Here is an 18,826-nt window from a genome sequence, read left to right as displayed (position 1 = left end):
TTTTGTACATCCAAAGCTTTGCGTGTGTGTGCATATGCACTTATGTCTTAACTACCTACATCCATATGCACATATGAACACCTGCTGTGATTCTGGCATCACATGTATATGTCATGTGAATTTCAGCTTCAAGTGCTGTCCATATCAGTACTTAAGTTTAAACGTCTGATTCTCATGTGTGCACATTCCTGAAATAGTATGACCACGTTCATAACCTTGTATGACATAGAGTTTGGCCAAGTCATGTGGCCCCATTAGTCACATGTACTGCATGGCACTGCCCATGACTGCCCCCTTGTAGATATGGCCTGCTTGGGTCTGACTTAGGCCTTTGTGGGATAAGGAGCTCAGAAACCCTGGAAGGCAGGGGGTAGCAAGGTGCTTGAGAAGGGTCACAAGGCTGCTATCCAAAAGCCAGGATTCGGGTTTGTTGGCAGAGGGATCAGAGGCCTGATCTTATGGGTCCACTCTAAACTCACTTACCTCCCCAGTGAGTCTCCCTGACACATTGCATTGTGCAAGGACAGTGCTATCTTGGCCACATCTTGTAACAAGGACTCCCCAGGCCCCCTGCTGGACACCATGTTGTGTGCAGGCAGGGAGAGTGGGACACAGACTCCTGTGAGGTCATAGCCTAGAAGGGATCATGGGTGGCGGAGGGATGTGGGCAGGCTTAGGAGTGGGATGGGGTTAGGTAGGGTTTCCCTTGCCCCAGAGAAAATGCTTTGGATAGGGTTGGGGATGGAGTAGGAAAAATTAGAATGGAGGTGCAGTTGTGGTTATGGTTTGTACTGGGAACAGGGTTGGATTGGGTTGGATAAGCTTTGGGCTGGATATTGTGAGGGTTGGTTTTATTTTTATTATTATTATTTTTTAATTTTTTTTAACATTTATTTATTTTTGAGACAGAGAGAGACAGAGCATGAATGGGGGAGGGGCAGAGAGAGAGGGAGACACAGAATCAGAAGCAGGCTCCAGGCTCTGAGCCATCAGCCCAGAGCCCGACGCGGGGCTCGAACTCACGGACCGCGAGATCGTGACCTGAGCTGAAGTTGGACACTCAACCAACCAAGCCACCCAAGCACCCCCCCCCCCAAATGTGATTTTCAGTGCCACTTAATCCTGAGGTTCACTAGCTTGGTGTCCCCCAAGATCTAAAAATTTACTGGAACGGGGCCCCTGGATTTCCTAGAGGATACTCTTGACCTGGAAGTTCAGGTAATCTGGGTGTCCTGGGTCATCAGATGCCCAGGGAGAGGTTTGGGGAGTTGAGACAGGTTGTGATGTTGGGACCCCAGCATTTGCAGAACGTTGGATTTTGAGATGCTAGGAAACTTGCCCCAGGAGACCTTTGGGATTTCATATCTCAGTCTGGTAAGCCCTGGGATTGTGGAGCTCTGAGATCCCAAGAATTGATTTTTAGGGGAACAATGTAATAGGGGAACTAGTTCCTGCATCTGGAAGTATAGGAATCAGGGAGTTCTGAAAGCCAAAGCTCATAGTTCAGGGATGTGGGAAGTTGGGGGAACAGGCATCTTGGCTCAGGGAGGTGCAGAGATCAGAGAGCTCCAGAGACATAGTGCAAGTATTTCAAGGTACAATGGGCTTTGGTGTGCAAAATCTCACTTGGGGTTTAGGCATCTGAGGCTTTGTAATGGGCATCAAGATTCTCCAAAGCTGTGGATTCTGTCTTTCTGGGCCTCCCCCTCACTGCGAGCAAGGCGACAGAGCCATAAGCCCTGGCCCCTTTGGTCTCAGACCCCGGAATACATCCAGCATGGTTAAGGATAAGCATGGTTAACCATAACCATGGATAACCATAAGCATGGTTGAGGACCTAAGAACAACAGGTGCTTACTGTCATCCCTTCCATAGGGCTGGGGGTGGGGGGCTGGGGCTGTCCACACCCAGAAGGAAGGGCATACCTTGGCCAGCTTCTGGGTGGCGGCAGAGTAGGGGCCTCCCTGAGGTTGCTCCCCAGCTACTAGCTCACTGTCTGCCACCTCTTGGACACCCCTGCCACCATGTGGTTCTTGGTCCTGTGCCTGACAGTGTCCCTGGGGCTGACCGGTGAGTATAGTGGATCTGGGAGAGGGAAAGGGGCCCTGACTCTCATGAAACCCTCACCCACCCCCTGCCCGCATAAGGCCTTCCCCTCTCACCAGGCAGTGCGGCCCATTTTTCCAGCCCTCAGTCCAGCCCTGACAGGGTACCAGGTGCCTCCTACCTCTCCCTTTCTCACCCCAAAACCCGCCTTAGCTCTCCACACTGCTCATTCCTCACAATCCTTACTGCCACACTGGCCTCCTGCTTCCTCAGACAGTTACCAGACAGGCACCGCCTGGGGCCATCTCTGTCTCTGTCTTTGGGGTTCCCCAATTCTTCCAAGGAGTGCCCCCTCCTCACCGGACCCTGGGATCCTAATCATCCCCTCCCCCCTCCTAGTTCTCTAGGGTTCAGTGCTGTGGCTCCTGACCCCCTGGGTGACCTTTGCCATCCAGCTGTTGGCTCTCTGCCCCATCCCTTAAATACTGAAACCTCAGAACCTGAAAGTCCCATCCTAGGCATAGAAGTATCTAAGCCTGAGGCACCTTAAGACCCCCCCAAATTCTTCCCTTCTAATCAGCGACCCTCTCTTTTGGGGTCCTTAACACTGGTTCCTAGAACCCTTTCCTCCTCTCTGAGCCAACACCTCCACCAAGGCCACCTGTCCCCCAGGCCAAGACCTCCAAATCATGCCCAAACACCTGGCCTCCACATCACAAGTTGCTCTAGATGCTGCCTTGTCTCCTACCTGATCCATGGGATGGGTCTATCTCAGAAGAAAGTCTCCCTACCTGGGACCGGCCACCAACACAATTAAGGGACTGATGGAGAATTCCAGACCCTTCCCACACCCCTTGCCATGTCCCCAGCCCCCCCAGTCTGCTCCTTTACGACCAAGGTCCCTTTGACCTCAGAGCACTGCTCTGTCTTTTAGTCCAGGACCTCCCAGCCCCCGTGTCCCCTCCCACCTGCCCTGACCTAGCACCCCTTCCACAGGTACTGTGCCCCAGATTCATCCCCAGGCCATGGGATACTGGGGCTGTGAGAAGAATTTCCAACCCTGGCAGACACTTGTGTACAATTTCACTGATAACAGGTGTGGGGGCGTCCTAGTGCACCCCCAGTGGGTGCTCACAGCTGCCCACTGCATAAATGAGTAAGTGGGGCAGAGGGTCTGGGGAGGGGGCAGGAATGAAAACCAAGCACTGTCCCAGGTTAACCTCAGGGGAGGCTGGGGGGCTCAGGGAAAGAAAGACATTAATGGTCTATGTCATGGAGAGTGGCAGGGACAACCGCAGGAAAGCCCTCCATTGGTACCTGTGTCTCTCTGTCTGTCCTTGTCACAGTGCTCCTATGTCTCCCCCTCCAGTCTCTCTGTGTCTCTCCGTAACTGGCTTTGTTGTGTATCTGTGTGACTAAGATTCTTCTCTGTCTCCCTGTCTTTGGTCTCTGGGCCACTGTGTCTCTCCCTGTCTCTGTCCATCTCTGGGTCCCTCTACTGCATCCCTGTCACTGTATGTCTCACCCTCCATCTCTGTGTCTCCTGGTCTCTGCCTCACTCCCTCTCCCCCTTCACTGCTGAGCACCCACCCAGGATGGGACTGAGGGGGACACCAGAGGAAAGGAAGGGATTGTCCTACCATGTCTCTGTGTGAGGGGGGGTCTTCTCACGTGCCCAGCCCCTCCTTCCAGGATAGTGATCCACTCCAGGGGGATACAGGGAAAGGCTGGTTTCAGCTGGAGCCTAATGGGAACCCTAGAGGAAGGATGGGGGGGGGGGGCGGAGAGGAAGGAAGCAGAGGAGGAAAACAAAGAGGAAAAGGAGGGGGAGATGTAGGAGGAGGGGGGAGGAGAAAGAGGAAGAAGAGGAAGGAGTGGGAGGAGGGGAGAGGGAGGGAGGGGAACTCCGCCGTCCTTGGGCTTGGGACCAGGTCACCCTCTGCTGGGGACCCCACCCCACAGCCCCAGCTACACCTGAGCAGGTCCCAGGCCCCTCCCCCGTCCCTCCCGTCCTCCCTCCCTGTTCTCTCTCTTGCTGCCTCTCCTCCCCAACCCCCCCCCCCCCACCTTTTCTCTTCCTCTCCTGTCTCCTTTGTGCTCCTTCTGGCTCACTGTTCTCCCCTCTGCCTCATTCCTGCTTCTGTTTCAAGCTCTCTCTTTTTCACTGCTTCTCTTTGTCTCTGGATCTGCCCTTCATGCTGTTACAATCGTCTGTTTTCTCAAGGTCTCTGTTTCTCCATGACTCTAAATCCTTCCTGCACGGCCTCTCTCCGTGTTTACTCCTCGCTTCTCTCTCTCCGGGACCCTCCCCCATGCTCCCTGGCCCCATCTCCTCCCCCTCCTCTCTCCTCATTCCCTGGGACCCTCTCTCTCTCCCCCAGCTATTACCAGCTCTGGGTGGGTCGCCGCAACCTGTTTGAGAAGGAAGGCACAGCCCAATTATTGGACGGAGTTACAAGCTTCCCCCACCTTGGATTCAACCTGAGTCTCCTGGAGAACCACACCCGCCTTCCGGGAGAGCACTACAGCCGTGACCTCATGCTGCTCCGCCTGGCAGAGCCCGTCCAGAAAAGAGAAACTGTGAGGATCCTGAACCTGCCCGTCCAGGAACCCAAACTGCAGAACATCTGCTATAGTTTTGGCTGGGGTGGCATCCAACCTGGTAAGCATACTCCAGGGCCAGACTGTGCAGCCTGGAGCCCAGACACTTGGGTGTAAGGAAGAGAGGGCTGGGGACCCGGACTCCACGGTCTGAGGTAGGAGGGGCTGAGGAGCCACCAGGAGTCTGGCCACAGCCCTTTTTCCCCTGGGTCCTGGTCACATACATAGGTGATGTCCAGTGTGTGGACCTCAGACTCCTGCCCAGTGATGAATGTGCCAAGGCCCACTCCCAGAAGGTGACAGATCACATGTTATGCACCAGACCCTGGGAGGGCAACAGCGACAATTGTCTGGTGAGCCAGCCTATACCCTTGGGGCCATGCATAGCTTGGCGGGGAGGTACCAGATTCAGAACTGGGGTGGGAGGGTTCACCTGGCATCTGTCCCACCGCGCGGTCCAGCTGTAGCCCCGCCCCCCAGGGCCTCTGCGCCTGCCCTACCCTATCCCACACCCCATCCGGCACTACCCGCACCTCCGTCCACACCACAGTCCACCCCCTTCTCCGTGCAGCACGTATCAGCTCAGCATCCATCACGTGCCCAACACCAACCTAGCCCCTGAGAAGCCCGCAGTGACCAGACAGAGAACAGCGCCCCTCCTGGAGCCCCACTGTGGCAGGGGGCACAGGCAGAAACAGTGAACCTGACCCAGAAGGGATAGTGCATGTCAGGAGGCGACCCAGTGGAGCTGGGGGAGACAGCAGGTGTGACGGGGGAGGAGAAGGCGTGCAGAAGGGGAGACAGGGAGGAAACACCTGCAGCAGGTGAGGGTGAGCCGTGCGGAACGTGGGGGAAGAGGAGGCCGGGGAGGCGGGCCTGGTGTGTGTGAGGGTGTCAGCGGGGCCAGTGTGGATGGAGCCCAGGGAGCAAGGGGAGGGGGGAAGGTGACGCCAGAGGGAAGAAAGGGGCCTCACCTGGCACCACGGGGAGGACGCGGCCGTTCCTCTGAGGGACCCAGGGGCCGTGGGCGATGTTGAGCAGAAGCAGGACAGGGCCTCACCTCACGGGTCCCTCAGGCATCTGTGCGGGGGTCAGACCACAGGGCTGAGGAGAGGCGGAGTGAGGACTGGGCTAGCCCGGGTGCAGGCAGGGAGGGAGAAGGGGTCCACTCCTGATACCTCTAAAGGGAGCCCTCAGGGTTTGCTGAGCGATTGCGAGTGAGGAGAGGGGCAGACGGGACTCAGGATGATCTGAGCTCTGGCCCCAGTCTCTCAGCTGAGCAGATCCAAGGAGACATCTACACTCACGACATCCCCCCCCTCACAACACGCAGGTGGGAGCCCAGCCTCCCACCTCCTCAAGCCCCACTTGAGCCCAGCATTTTCCACCAAGAGCCCTGCTCTTCCTCTTCCACCCCCTGGGTCTGTGAGTCCCCCAGTCTCTGGGGCACACCCCTAACTTCCCCTCCCCCAACCCATCCCTCCCCAAGCCTGGCCGCTTCTGCTACCTGTCTCACCCAGTGTCCCTCTGTGTCCATTACCGAGTTCAACCTATGTTTGCCCTTGTTCTGACTGGACCCTCACCCCAGCCTTCTTCACCCACCTCTGTCCCTCATTCTCCCCCTCTATTCCATCCCTGTACTGCCCCAGTGGGTCATTCTCATCTCAGAACTGACCATGCTCCTCCCATGGCTCCCCAGTGCCCTGTGGAGGGGTATCGTGTCAAAAAAAGCTGTTTCGGAGAAGTGACATCAGAGATGAGTCCTGAATGTAGAAGGTCCTATAGATGGATTCCGCTCCTCTTCCCCACTGACCTGTCAGCTGGGACTATTCTCCTGGACCCTGCCCCTTGCACAGAAATTGGACCCTGAAGTCCCATCCCCATTGACCAGGACTTGAGCCACTGTCACCTTTGTTGGAATCCCGCTGGCCCTCTGGCAATGGACTCTGGAGAGAACTGTGTCCTCTCCTGGGGCTGGGGAGTCGCTGTCTCGAGCTCTGTGAGCCCAAGTGTTAGAGCTGGGGCTCCACAGGCAGAACCCCGCCACCACCGCTGACCTTTGTCATTCTCTCCCCCTTGTGCTGCAGGGGACTCAGGGACCCCACTGATCTGTGACGGTATGCTTCAAGGAATCACGTCCTGGGACCACATCCCATGTCGCTGCCCCACTATGCCTGCTGTCTACACCAAAGTGATGCCCTACGTGCAGTGGATAAAGAGACCATATTGGCCAACAGTTGAATGCTCCTGCCCTCCCCCTCCCCTTACTCAAATCAAATACACATGAAATTCTGGCATCCTCTGGCTTTTCCAGATGTGGAGGACCCACCCAGCCTGTGTCCCGAAGTGGAAGGGTGTGGGAAACAGAACACCACAATGACCAGAGGCACATATTCATTCAGGCTCCAAGATCTGAGAAAACTCAAGATCGAGATTGTAAGGTTAAAAACGACCTGAGAGGACCTGAGTGAATTGCCCTTGGGAAATGTGGTCTGTTCTTTAGTACGCACATAAGGATGTTTTGCTCAAAGGAAGCCAGCTGTATATAGCACAGTGCGTTCACTCCCTTCTTTGTCTTTGCTTCTGTCGTAAAGATTCTTATCAGAACATATGTATCTGCTAGACTGCTCTCCTACGCAAGATATGTACGATAGCTGAATCAGATGTACATTGTGGACATGCTTTGCTAAGTTTCTGTTAATCACTGCTGATCTGTTTTTCCTGAAAATGTATATAAGAAGATGTACAATAAACCTTGGTGCCTCGGGCTGTTGGCTCGGGTCCCCTGTGCCTCGCTACACCGTCATCTCTTTTTCTCAGTTCCTTCGCCACCCCAGGTCCACGGCCCTTTGAGGTCGACAGAAGGGGAAGACCAGTGGTTTTCCAATGGGGGCAATTCCCACCCACTACCACCTCCAGGGGACATTAGGCAATGTCTGGAGACATCAGGTTCGGCAGAGACACCCTTAAGGCAGGGGTGGCCGTGTTCTTTGTGGGACATGTGCTAGACCATCCCCATGAGGCCCCGAGCAGAGTAGGAAGTACAAAGCAGACGCATGGACACCAAGGATGGAGTTTAAAAACACAGCCATGAGTGAAAATGCGTGAACACACCATGAGTTATGGAGCATAATAGCTTTACATGAATTACAACGTGTGCTCACAAATACTCATTCTGCAGAGCACAGTCAAGTCACGATGTCCAGTAAAAACACTAGCGGGGGTGCCTCTCAGGAGTGGGGAGTGGGAATGGATTATGGGGACAAGAGGGAATGGTCAGTGGAGGGTGTGAGTCGGTGAAACGAATATAAACACAGTGGAGGGGCCGGTCATGGATGCTGAGTCAAAGGTCCATGAACCAAGGAATACAGTTTCCTCAGCCCCCCTGCCCATGAGGCCCCAAAGAGAGGGGATCAAGAGGGAACTGAGGTAGAAGGAGTGCCAGTGCACAGCACTCGAGGCAGACCCCCTCAGACACCACTGGGGAGTTCACGTGCTGCAAGACGCTTGGGCTGTCACCTAGGGACAGGACCCAGGCTCAGAGACACGGACTGGGGACAGAGCTGTTAGGGAGAGACCCTCCCCCCCCCCCCCCCCACGGGCACATGGGCGGCCACAGTGACTGAAAAGCTCACTCTGGGACGTAAGTGCCAGCCAGACATCAGGTGGCTGGTGCTGACCGAATCCTGCTCTGTGGTTGCTGAGTTCCATCTGTGGTTGGTGAGCATGAGGTCTGGCTGGCGGGCTCTTGGTGCGCACCAAGGCCGTGAGGACCCAGCCTGATGCTGTAGGCTGCTGTGGATGGGCACACCCCTCCCCCACACCCCCACCCAGCTCGTCAGGGCCCTGGCAGCCTCCCCCTCATCTGCGCTCCCACCCGAGATGGCCCATCTCAATTCCATCCACAAGCAATTCCGCAGCAACCCATCCCCAGTCTCAACCCCTCTCCCCCTCTGACATCTCTCCCCAGCTGAGGAAAAGTGTTCCCTCTTCTTCTCAGGGCCCACCCCAGAGATGAAGCCCCGCCCCCAGCCCGACGCGCACAGCCAAGAGGACCCAACCCACTGCGGGATGCAGTGGAGTCCTTCTCCCTGCAAGATGGCTCCCTTCCAGGGTGGTCTGCATTGTGTGCCATTAGAGATGGGGCTTTGGCCACCGTTGGTCTGGACTCCTGGAGGTGGGGTCAGAGCACAGAGGAGAGGAGTCAGGGCTCAGGGTGGGGCCAGAGCTCAGGGGGCGGGGTCAAGACCAAGGAAGGTTCTGGAGGGTGAAGCCTGGACAAGGTCTCCCGTGAAGAACATTAGAGGTTGGCCTGAAATCATTATTACACTGTATGTTAACTAACCTGGATTTAAATAAATAAAAAAAAAAAAGCTAGAGATTGGAACCCCTCTTCTGGACCCTTCTGACTCCACACTTCACCTCTCCCTAAGATACAACAGGTGCAAACCTACCTGGGTGCACACATCATCTCACATTTGCAGTTTCCCCCTGGCCAAGACGGGTCCTCTCCTGCCCATGCAAGAGTTGTGGGAAGTCTCCGGGTCCGTCGAGTCCTCGGGTGGGTCTGAAGCCATTAGCTCGGGTCTGTCCACCCTCCCTCTCACTCCGTTCTTCCACTGTCTCCTAGGAGATGTCTGGGCAGGGAAGGGCGGCAGAAAGGGCATTTCCTCCTGACCCTCAGACTTCAGCCCTGAGACGCAGAGCCTAGAGACATTGAGACAGGAGTGGGAGACAGCAGGGAGACAGAAAGAAAGTGTCAGCGACAGTTCTGAACAGTGGCAGCAGAGGGAAGATGGCATGACAGTGACAAAAAAAATCAGAGAAAGAGAAACACAGCGTGAGATTCAGAAACATGGAGATGCGGGGGTGGGGGGCATAGAGAGAGAGAGAGAGAGAGAGAGAGAGAGAAGGCAAGAGTGTTAGAGCTGGACCGAATCAGGTGATGGAGATACAGAGCTGGACAGGAGAGCTGATGAATGCTGTATCTGGAGGATACAGAGATAGAGGGACAGAGGAAGAAAGAGGTTACTGAGCCAGAAATACAGACTCAGAGACTCACAGATGGAGAGACAGAGACATCAGAGACCCAAAAGTTGACATGGGGCCAGAGAGGCAGGATGCGGAAACCACCCATCACTCACTCACCTGGCTAATCTGGGCTGGACTGGCCGGCCTCGAGTCTGCCACTGCTTCCAGAAGCTACACTGAGGCTTACAAGCTCCCCTTTGCAGGGCTCTCCTACCCTTATGGCTGGGGGACACGTGCCTTGGGGTCAGATACTGCCATCTTACAGTCCACACCCTCCCAGCCCACCCACTTCCCAGACCCCAATCAGGGTGTTTGGAGCATGATCCAGGGATGATCACTTTGAGAGTGACTTCTGATCCAGAGCCCCAAGCTGCTTTCACCTCCAGCTAGCACCCCCTTCTTCATTTCTGCAGGTTTCCCTACCTCAGTTTCCTTCGAGTTAGGGTTATTCACTATTCTTTGTCAACACCTTGGGTCCTTTATATTCACCCATTCCTCTTTTTCTTTCCTTTTCCTTTCCCTTTTTCTTTTTCCTTTCCTTTCCTTTCCTTTCCTTTCCTTTCCTTTCCTTTCCTTTCCCTTCCCTTCCCTTCCCTTCCCTTCCCTTCCCTTCCCTTCCCTTCCCTTCCTTTCCTTTCCTTTCCTTTCCTTTCCTTTCCTTTCTGTTCCTTTCCTTTCCCTCTCTTCCTTCCTTTCTTTTTTCTTTATTTCTTATATTTTATTTTTAATTAAAAAATTTTATTTTAGAGATAGAGTTCAAATGGGAGAAAGGGCAGGAGAAGAGAGAGAGAGAGAAAGAGAGAGAGAGAATCTTAAGCAAGCTCCATACTCTGCACGGAGCTCTGAGGGCTCAGTCTCACCACCGGGAGCTCATGACCTGAGCCAAAATCAAGAATTGGAGGCTCAATTGACTGAGCCACCCAGGCACTTAAAAGATTTTATTTTTAAATAATCTACACACCCAACATGGGGCTCAAACTCACAACTCCAAGATCAAGACACATGCTCTACTGACTGAGCCAGCCAGGTGCCCTTAATCTAATTATTTAAAGCTATAAATCTTCTGCTCCGCACAAGTTTTCAGGTCATATTTTTTATTGTTTAAAGTTTGTTTATTTTGAGAGAGAGAGAGTGTGTGTATGTTTGCATGAGAGAGAGCTGGAGAGGGGCAGAGAGAGAGGGAACGAGAGAATCCCAAGCAGGTTCCTTGCTGTCAGTGCAGAGCCTGATGTGGGACTTGATCTCATGGAGAGATTATGACTTCCTGAGCTGAGATCAAGAGTTGGACTGAGACATCCAGATGCCCCTCATATGTCATATTTTATTTATCATCCAGTTTTAAGGTGTAAAAATTTTCCACTATGACTTTTTCATCCATTTTTGTCCACTATGATTTCATTTTTATCATGAATTACTCAGATGAGTGGTTGAGTTTTAACTTCTGTGTGTATTGGTATTATGTTGATGTGTATATTGAATTGAAATTCTCTTTCATCATGGTTGGAGAATGTGATCTGTGTGATACCAAATCCTTTGCATGATAGTGACGTTGAAATCTCACACATCCATTTCTCCCTAATTTCATCCATTTCTACTAATTTTTATAGTAAGTGTTATGAAGCTATTTTATTAGAAATATTCAAATTTTGAATTGTTGCATTTGTTATACAAATTTTTATGAAGAATTATTACTCTGTAGTGACCTGCTCTGTTTAGTGATGGTTTTAGTATTCATGCCTAATATGACTGATATCAGTAAAGCTATACTATCATTCTTAGGGGTAATATTTCTTGGAAAATCTTTCCTGATCTTTTGCTTTCAATTTTTCTATGAGCTTTTGGTGCGTCTCTAATAAACAGCACAGAAAAGCTTTTAAAATTTGTTTTTTTTTAAATTTTTATTTATTTTTGAGAGAGAGAGAGGGAGAGTGCAAGCAGGGGAGGAACAGAGAGAAAGGGAGACACAGAATCTGAAGCAGGCTCCAGGCTCCCAGCCATTGGCACGGAGCCTGATGCAGGGCTCAAGTCCACAGACCACGAGACCATGACCTGAGCTGAAGTCGGACACTCAACCGACTGGGCCCCCCAGGTGCCCCAAGCTGTGGGTTATTTAGAAGCGTATTTCGAGGATTTTCTGCATAATTATTTTGTCCCGATTTCTGCTGTAATTACCTTGCGGGGTCAGACAACATACTCTGTATATTATAACTTTGAAACTTGAGAGTTGAGACTTGCTTCATAGCTCAGTATCTGGTCACTTTTTGTAAATGCTGTGTCAAGTTTTTTATGAAGGTATAATTTTTTTATTGACGTATATAGAGTGTAATATCCAGGTTTCAAGTGTATACAGTTCAATGAGTTTTGACAAATGCATGAACCCTGTAGCCCTCACTCCTGTCAAGTTCTAGAAAATTTCCATCACCTCAGAAAGTTCTCTCACATCATTTCCCACTGTTTCCACATCTACCTCTCCTTCTCATACCATGGTTAGTTTCATCTGTGCGAGAATTTCATGTATAAAAGGAATCATACGTGTGTGGTATTTTGTATCTGGCTTCTTTCACTCAGCATAACGATTGTGACAGGCACCTACGTTGTTGGGTATATCAATGGTTAATTTCTCTTTTATTAGTGAGTAGCATTCTATTGAATGAAGATGTCATAGCTTGTCTATTCACTATTTCATGGACATTTGGGCTGTTTCCACTTTGGCTATTATGAGGAAAGCTTCTATGAGCATTCTTGGCAAGTCTTTTTTTTTTTTTTTTTTTTTTTTTTCATTGCTCTTACATAAATACCTAGGGGTGGACCTGCTGGTCATGAGGTGGACATAAGCTCATCTTTCTCAGAAATTGTCAAACTGTTTTCCAAAGCAGTTTACCATTTACACCCTGTCATCAACGTGTGAGAGTTACAGCCACTCTACACGTTAACCAACACTCGGTACTGCGATTCTTTTTAATTTTAGCCATTCTGGTAGATATGTGTGTTTTGGACGGATTGTGTATTCTTCACATACTGGGTGCAATGTTCTATATGTAACAATTAAATAAAGTTTTTTAAAAATGTTTATTTTTGAGAGGGGGGAGAGGGGCAGAGAGAAAGGGAGACACAGGATCCGAAGCAGGCTCCAGGCTCTGAGCTGTCAGCACAGAGCCCTAGTCAGGGCTTGAACTCACGAACCATGAGATCATGACTTGAGCCGAAGTCTGATGCTTAACTAACTGAGCCACTCAGGTGCCCCTAAATAAAGTTTGTTAATCCTATTGTTCAGATCACCTGTGTCCTTATTCATTTTTATCTTGTTTGTTGTATTTCCTTCCTTCCTTCCTTCCTTCCTTCCTTCCTTCCTTCCTTCCTTCCTTCTTCCCTCCCTCCCCCCCCTCTCTCTTTCTTTCTTTCCTTCTTTCTTTCTAAGGCTCCATGTCCAATGTAGGGCTTGAACTCACAACCCCGAGATCAAGAGTCACATCCTCTACCAACTGAGCCAGCCAGCCCCCATTCTATTATTTTCTAAGAGCCATCTTTATTTTTTTATTTTTACTTTTTTTAGAGAGAGAGCAAGAGAGAGAGCGAGCATATGAGCAGGGGAGAGGGGCAGAGGGGGAGGGAGGGAGGGAGAGAGAGAGAGAGAGAGAGAGAGAGAGAGAGAGAATCTTAAGCAGGCTTCACACTTAGTGTGGACCCCAGCATGGGGCTTGATGCAAGCCTTGGGATCCTGACCCAAGCTGCAACCAAGAGTCGGATGCTCAACTGATTGAGCCACTCAGGCACCCCTGAGAAACATCTTTAAGTCCTTTTTGATGAGTGGGGATGGTTTTTTTTTTTCACTTTTAGTTATTTTACTCCTTACTCTGTATATTTTGAGGAATATCTCCAGATGAATAGATTCCCAAATAATATGCTTATGAATATATTCTTGAATAGAAATTCTTGGTAGTATGTTCTTATTAATATAATTTATCAGGAAAGAGTATGATAACAATTCCTTGGGCCCTCAGTCTCCCCCCTCCCATCTCTGCCCTCAGTCTCCATATCTCTCCATGATTCTTCTCACCATCCCCTAGTTACAGCAGCAGGGTTCTGAGGCAGATACAAATGAAAACTTCTTAAAATGCACTTAGGAAGATAAAACCAAAATAAGTCAACCATAGGTAAATAAACCAAGCAAGGAAAAAACCTCATTAATTTGCCATTTGCTGACTTGACTTTTTTGAAATTGGGTAACATCCACAGAATCAGATTCTCTTAACCTCTCAAACATTATCTCCTTCTTTGGGAATCCAATGGCCCTCCTGGGGGAAACTGAGGCCCAAGGAGGAAAAGCTATTTGCTAGAATCCTTTGAATTGGAATGGAAGTGAGGAGGACAGTCCAAACAGAGCCTGTGTTTCTCTTAGACTTTATTTTTGGGCTTAAGAGAAGGGACAAAAGTGAAACAACAACTTTCTCTGCCGCTGGTAAGGCTGGGTCAACATTGTGCCACTAGGGGGCACTGAGTACAGGAAAAGATTCTTGGTGGGATTGGATTCCTGGGGCTAAGGGAGAAGGGGGTTGGGAACCTAGACTCCTGGGCCTGAGGCAGGAAGGTACTGGGAATCCAAATTCCTGAATCCCTTCTGCAGCCTATATTTAGGGGTTGAGTTTCTTGGGTCCAAGTTCTAGAAGTTAATTGTCCTGAATGGTTTTCTGTATCCAGTCAGTGAACTTGCAGAGGTTGGTGTAGACGCTTGGCACATAGGGTTGGCCACACTGGACTTGTCCAAAAGACACGAGGCCCTGAAGGGACCCGTTGCAGACCAGGGGGCCCCCAGAGTCACCCTGTTGTTGGAGAGAGAGGGAGAATCCAAAACACGGAGAGGTGGAGACAGATTGAAGTCAGAAGGGAACCAGTGACACCAAGAGACTAAGATAGGGAAATAAAAGATAACCGCACACACCTCAGAGGTCCCTTCCAGAGCCCTGACCGTAGGGAATTCTGCTCCCCTAGGTCCCAACAGCCGCTGGATTCTCCTGGGTTTGTTGTTATTCTGTGTTTTTTTTTTTTTTTTTTTTTTTTTTTTAAATCTTCCCCTATGGCTTGTTTTCCTGTCCCTGACTCCCAGAGTCTCTATGCCTCTCTGCATCTCTTTGCATATTCTGTTTTTTTTTTTTTAATCCCCTATTTCTCTTTGCATTTCATCTCTATGAGTCTATCTCTCTGTTTCTCTCTGAGGTACTTCTGTGTGTGTGTGTGTGTGTGTGTGTGTGTGTGTGTGTGTTTGCCTCCACTATCTCTGTCTCTATTTCTCATTCTCTCTTTGCTTCTCTTTACTCTCATGTTTATTTCTGTCTCTCCATTCATCTCCCCGTGTCTGTTTCTCCCCTGTACCCCTGTGTGTCTCTGCCTCCCTCCCTGCTCCATCCCCCCCACCTGTCCCCTCCCCTCCTTCCCCTGTCCCCCATCTCTCACCCTGCAGGAGTCCTTCCGGTCCTGTCCTCCCCCGGCACAGAACATGCTGGGGTGAAACACGGAGGCATAGAACGCGCTGCAGATCTCCTCGGGCACCACCGAGATGTTCACGCACTGGAGCACTTGGGGCTGCCTGCCTGCGACGAAGAGCCTGGGGTCAGCCCCTCTGGCCGGGAGGAGAACCCCTCAGAGAGGGCGGACACACGCACACTCGTGAGCTCACCATTCATCAGCTGACCCCAGCCAGAAACGAGGCAAGAATCCCCAGCGGTCGGGCACTGGGAGGCGATGCTGATGTTCTGGATGGCATCCGACCCGGGCACCGACTCTTTCAACTTGATGAGCATGAGGTCGTTGGCGATAAAAGGTTTGTTGTATTCTGGGTGCTGTATGGAGAAGGTGGCCTCCATCATCACGCTGCCTGGCTCTTGGCTGGCCTCAAGACTGTGCAGTCCCAGACCGATGGTGTAGGACCTGAGGGCCATGGCGGACGGATTAGTTTTGTGGCAACACCGTTATCTCCACAACCCCATCTCCCCGCCCCCCCCCCCCCATTATCCCAACCCCATCCTCCTCGCTAAGCGCGGCGCCTGGAGCTACCCATCTGTGATCTCAAATCCTCGCCCACACACCCAATTTATCCAGCGACGAGAATTTGTCTTAACTCACTAGTGACTCAGCATCTGAGCTGGGATTTCGCTCTTGGGCTGCCTGAGTCTTTCCAAAGCCAACAGCCCCCACTTCCCTTGCAGAGTCTTGCTTTACAGAGATTTCCGCTGTCGGCACCGAGGCTGAGCTAAAGTTACTTCCAAGGCACCCCTCCTCCCCACCCCCGCCACTCCATCCACCCTGCTCCGGGCCCTTGCCTCCGCCCCCACCCAGGCTGGCACTCACTTCTGGAAACAGTGTGCGGCTGACAGCACCCATTGCGGATGCACCAGGACGCCCCCGCAGAAAAATTCGTCTTCCGTGAACAGCGCCGCCTGCCAGGGCTGCGAGTGCGGGATGCAGTCCTCGCCGTTAATGATGTGGTTGCCGCCACCCGAGGCCTGGGATCCTGAGGGCGGATCAGGGATGGGGGCGGGCTCCGGGTGGAAACCGGGCTCCTGGGCACGTGGCCACGGGCTAGGGGCGTGGTCATGGCTTCAAGGGTCTCGTCAGGACCGGGGATGGTCTCAGGGTGGAAACAGGGCTCCTAAGCGCAGGGATCGATGCGGGGGCGTGGGCCCGGCTGGCGGGCAGGCTCAAAAGGCAGGACTAGAGCTCTTGGGGGCGGGGAATCACAGTGCAGGGGGCGGGGCCAGTGCCGCGGGGCGGGGATGAGGGGCGGGGCCAGGACTTCATGGGTGGAGTCAGGGATCCCAGGGGCGGTGTGAGGAGTGCGGAGGCCGGCTCAGGAGGTGGGACTAGACCTCCCGGGGGCGGGGTCCTGGTGCAGGGATTTTCTGGGCCAGATCAGGCTTCTTGGGGTCGGATACGACTCCGGAAGCGGAGATCAGAGTAAAGGAGAAGGGTCTGTCTTCCAGGGGAGTTTCAGCTTTGAGCCAGTCACACCCATCTCCAAGACCCACCTGCCATCCCCTCTGTCTCTCCCTCCCCCCGCCCCCGCTCCCCCACAAGTGCCACACCAGTCTCGTGCAGTACCCGGGGCCACAGTCCCCTAGCGTAAGCAGAACCCCTCATATAGGGTGCAGAGACGAGGATGACACAGTCAGACGCTCAAGGAAGCAGTGTCGCTCTTGGTGGCCCTCAGAGTCACTCCCTCCCCGGCTCAGCCTCCTCCACAGTCGCACCAGCGACAAGCCGGCTCACACAGAAACCCCGGGGCGACGTGGGCCCCTGGGAGTCCGTGGATCAGAGACCCGGGAAGTAGGCACAGGTTTCCGGCAATGGGCGACTCCCCCAGAAGCACGACCTCCCTGTCAGCGGCACCCTGGGCTTCCCGTGTCCTCACAGCGTCATCCACCGTTGTCACTCCGCAGCATATTCAGAGGCCCAGGCCGTCTGACCTTCACCCAGTAACACAGTGACTCTCACGGGTTTGACCACACAGCCCATCACACCGTGTCACACACAGAGGCGTGCAAACCACACACACACACACACACACACACACACACACAGTACACCAATGGCACACACAGAAACTCCCTATGATACAAGGAATCCCATGTGTGTAACCAGAGAGCAACGGTCCCGGTTCTGTCACACAGGCAGCTTTAGTCATACCCAGGAGGACACTGAGTCATGCCTGCACGGTGACAAACACTGTGCCCTCAGGCACAGACAGCCACACCCACAACACACACTCAGATACCTGTGACACCAAGGATGAGGTACCCCAGGAACCAGCCCCAGGGGTTTCCTGCTGTGGTCATCACGTCAGCACCTGGGCACGAGGGTCAGTCTCTGGTGAGTCTGGGGGACTCACAGCCCAAACCTCTCCATCTTTCTCTGTCTCCCTCTCTTACTGTCCCCTTAAGGATATTATTGGTCAGACAAGGACCTATGTATGCCACCCCTGCCCTCCAACACCCGCATCGTGGTTTGGAGATCCTAGCCTGGAGCCCCAGAACCTAGAGAGATTTACAGAGGGAGAGAGAAAGAGGGAAAGAAAGGTGGAAAGAGAGAGAATTAGGTGGAGAGGAAGCGACGGAGGAAGTGTCCCTTTGTCTCTAAACTGGAAGAGTAGGAGCATGGAGACGTGGCCCGCGGGTCGGACTTGGGACAGAGGCAGAGCACTTGGAGAGATAATCACAGACAGACTGAGAGCCAGAGTCACGGACAGAGATATTCAGAGAAACAGAGCAGAGCCAGAGAGAGTGATGAAGAGACATTCCTAACTAGAGAGAGCGAGAGACCTTTTTGGAGAGACCTAGAGACCCAGGGTCTGGGGGCTGAGGTTCACAGTGATGCCGAGCTGTAGGGAGCCTGCGCCCTTAGGGGCGGTGGGCGGGACGGGCAGCGCGGGGACGCTCACCTCGCTGCCTCTGGGCTCCGGGATCGTGCGCTGGGCTGTGCTCCCGCCTGCTGCCTCCTGAAGGGGCCCCCATGGTACTTATAAGCATCCCCGGCTGGGCTGGCCTGCCCCCTGGGGACACATTCCTGGGGTCAGGTGCTGCAAGTTTCCATCTCAGGGCTCTCGGGGCTGCCCTGGTGTCAGGCTAAGGTCAGGGGGCTCCAGGGGCTGGGAGCAGCGACCCAGAGGGGACTCAGAGCCTCACTTCTTTCTTGGTTCTGTGTCTCATTCCTTCGTATTCGTATTCTCTCCTGTTCTCTTTCATTTTCTCTGTCTCATGGTCTCTTATTTTCCTTCTTACTAAATCTCTCTCTCTCTCTCTCTCTCTCTCTCTCTCCCTGTCCCCTGCTGTGCTTCCCAGCAAACCTTTCTGGGTTCAAATCCAGACTGCATCATGGTTTACCTTTGAAACCCTGGGGTGACTGAATCCCTCTAAGCCTCCATTTTCCCATCTGTAAAACAGGGGCACTGTTATTCCTCGCTCCCCAGATACCTCCAAAGACATAGCGCAGGGAGAGTGCCTTGGCATCGTGTCAGGCATATCGTAGGTGCCCAGTAAGTGGGAGTAAGACGAAGCCCTCGCTCGGTAAAGAGCAATTGCACACCTGCCATGCTCTGAGCTCCTGCTGTCCCAACTTGAGACACAGGACGGAGCAAGCAAATTCTGGTGCTCACGGG

General features: G+C 52.6%; 2 protein-coding genes across 3 annotated transcripts; one reads left to right on the top strand and one right to left on the bottom strand.

Annotated features, from left to right (window-relative positions):
- The first annotated feature begins 1,171 nt into the window (after window positions 1-1,171).
- Window positions 1,172-4,792, top strand: LOC122208661 (kallikrein-1-like). 2 transcript variants are annotated; one of them, XM_042919936.1, is made up of 3 exons: window positions 1,172-1,218; window positions 3,043-3,202; window positions 4,428-4,792. In XM_042919936.1, exons 2-3 carry the CDS (start codon window positions 3,072-3,074, stop codon window positions 4,762-4,764), a joined length of 468 nt encoding a protein of 155 aa, XP_042775870.1. In that variant the 5' UTR covers window positions 1,172-1,218; window positions 3,043-3,071; the 3' UTR covers window positions 4,765-4,792. The 2 variants fall into 2 exon arrangements, with proteins under 2 accessions (XP_042775870.1, XP_042775869.1); XM_042919935.1 differs by lacking the exon at window positions 1,172-1,218 and adding an exon at window positions 1,906-2,070.
- A 9,304-nt stretch (window positions 4,793-14,096) lies between these two features.
- On the bottom strand, window positions 14,097-18,147 carry KLK4 (kallikrein related peptidase 4). Its single transcript, XM_042919937.1, has 6 exons — window positions 18,110-18,147; window positions 17,447-17,518; window positions 16,024-16,186; window positions 15,353-15,603; window positions 15,130-15,266; window positions 14,097-14,498 (listed from the first exon to the last, which is right to left on the bottom strand). The coding sequence occupies exons 2-6, from the start codon at window positions 17,505-17,507 to the stop codon at window positions 14,346-14,348; spliced, it is 765 nt and encodes a 254-aa protein (XP_042775871.1). The 5' UTR covers window positions 17,508-17,518; window positions 18,110-18,147; the 3' UTR covers window positions 14,097-14,345.
- Window positions 18,148-18,826: the final 679 nt, after the last annotated feature.

The sequence above is a fragment of the Panthera leo genome, chromosome E2, assembly GCF_018350215.1.
Source record: "Panthera leo isolate Ple1 chromosome E2, P.leo_Ple1_pat1.1, whole genome shotgun sequence".
In the NCBI taxonomy this organism is placed as follows: Eukaryota; Metazoa; Chordata; class Mammalia; order Carnivora; family Felidae; genus Panthera; species Panthera leo.
Note: the sequence above shows the minus strand (reverse complement) of the source record. Positions and strands in the feature narration are given on the sequence as shown.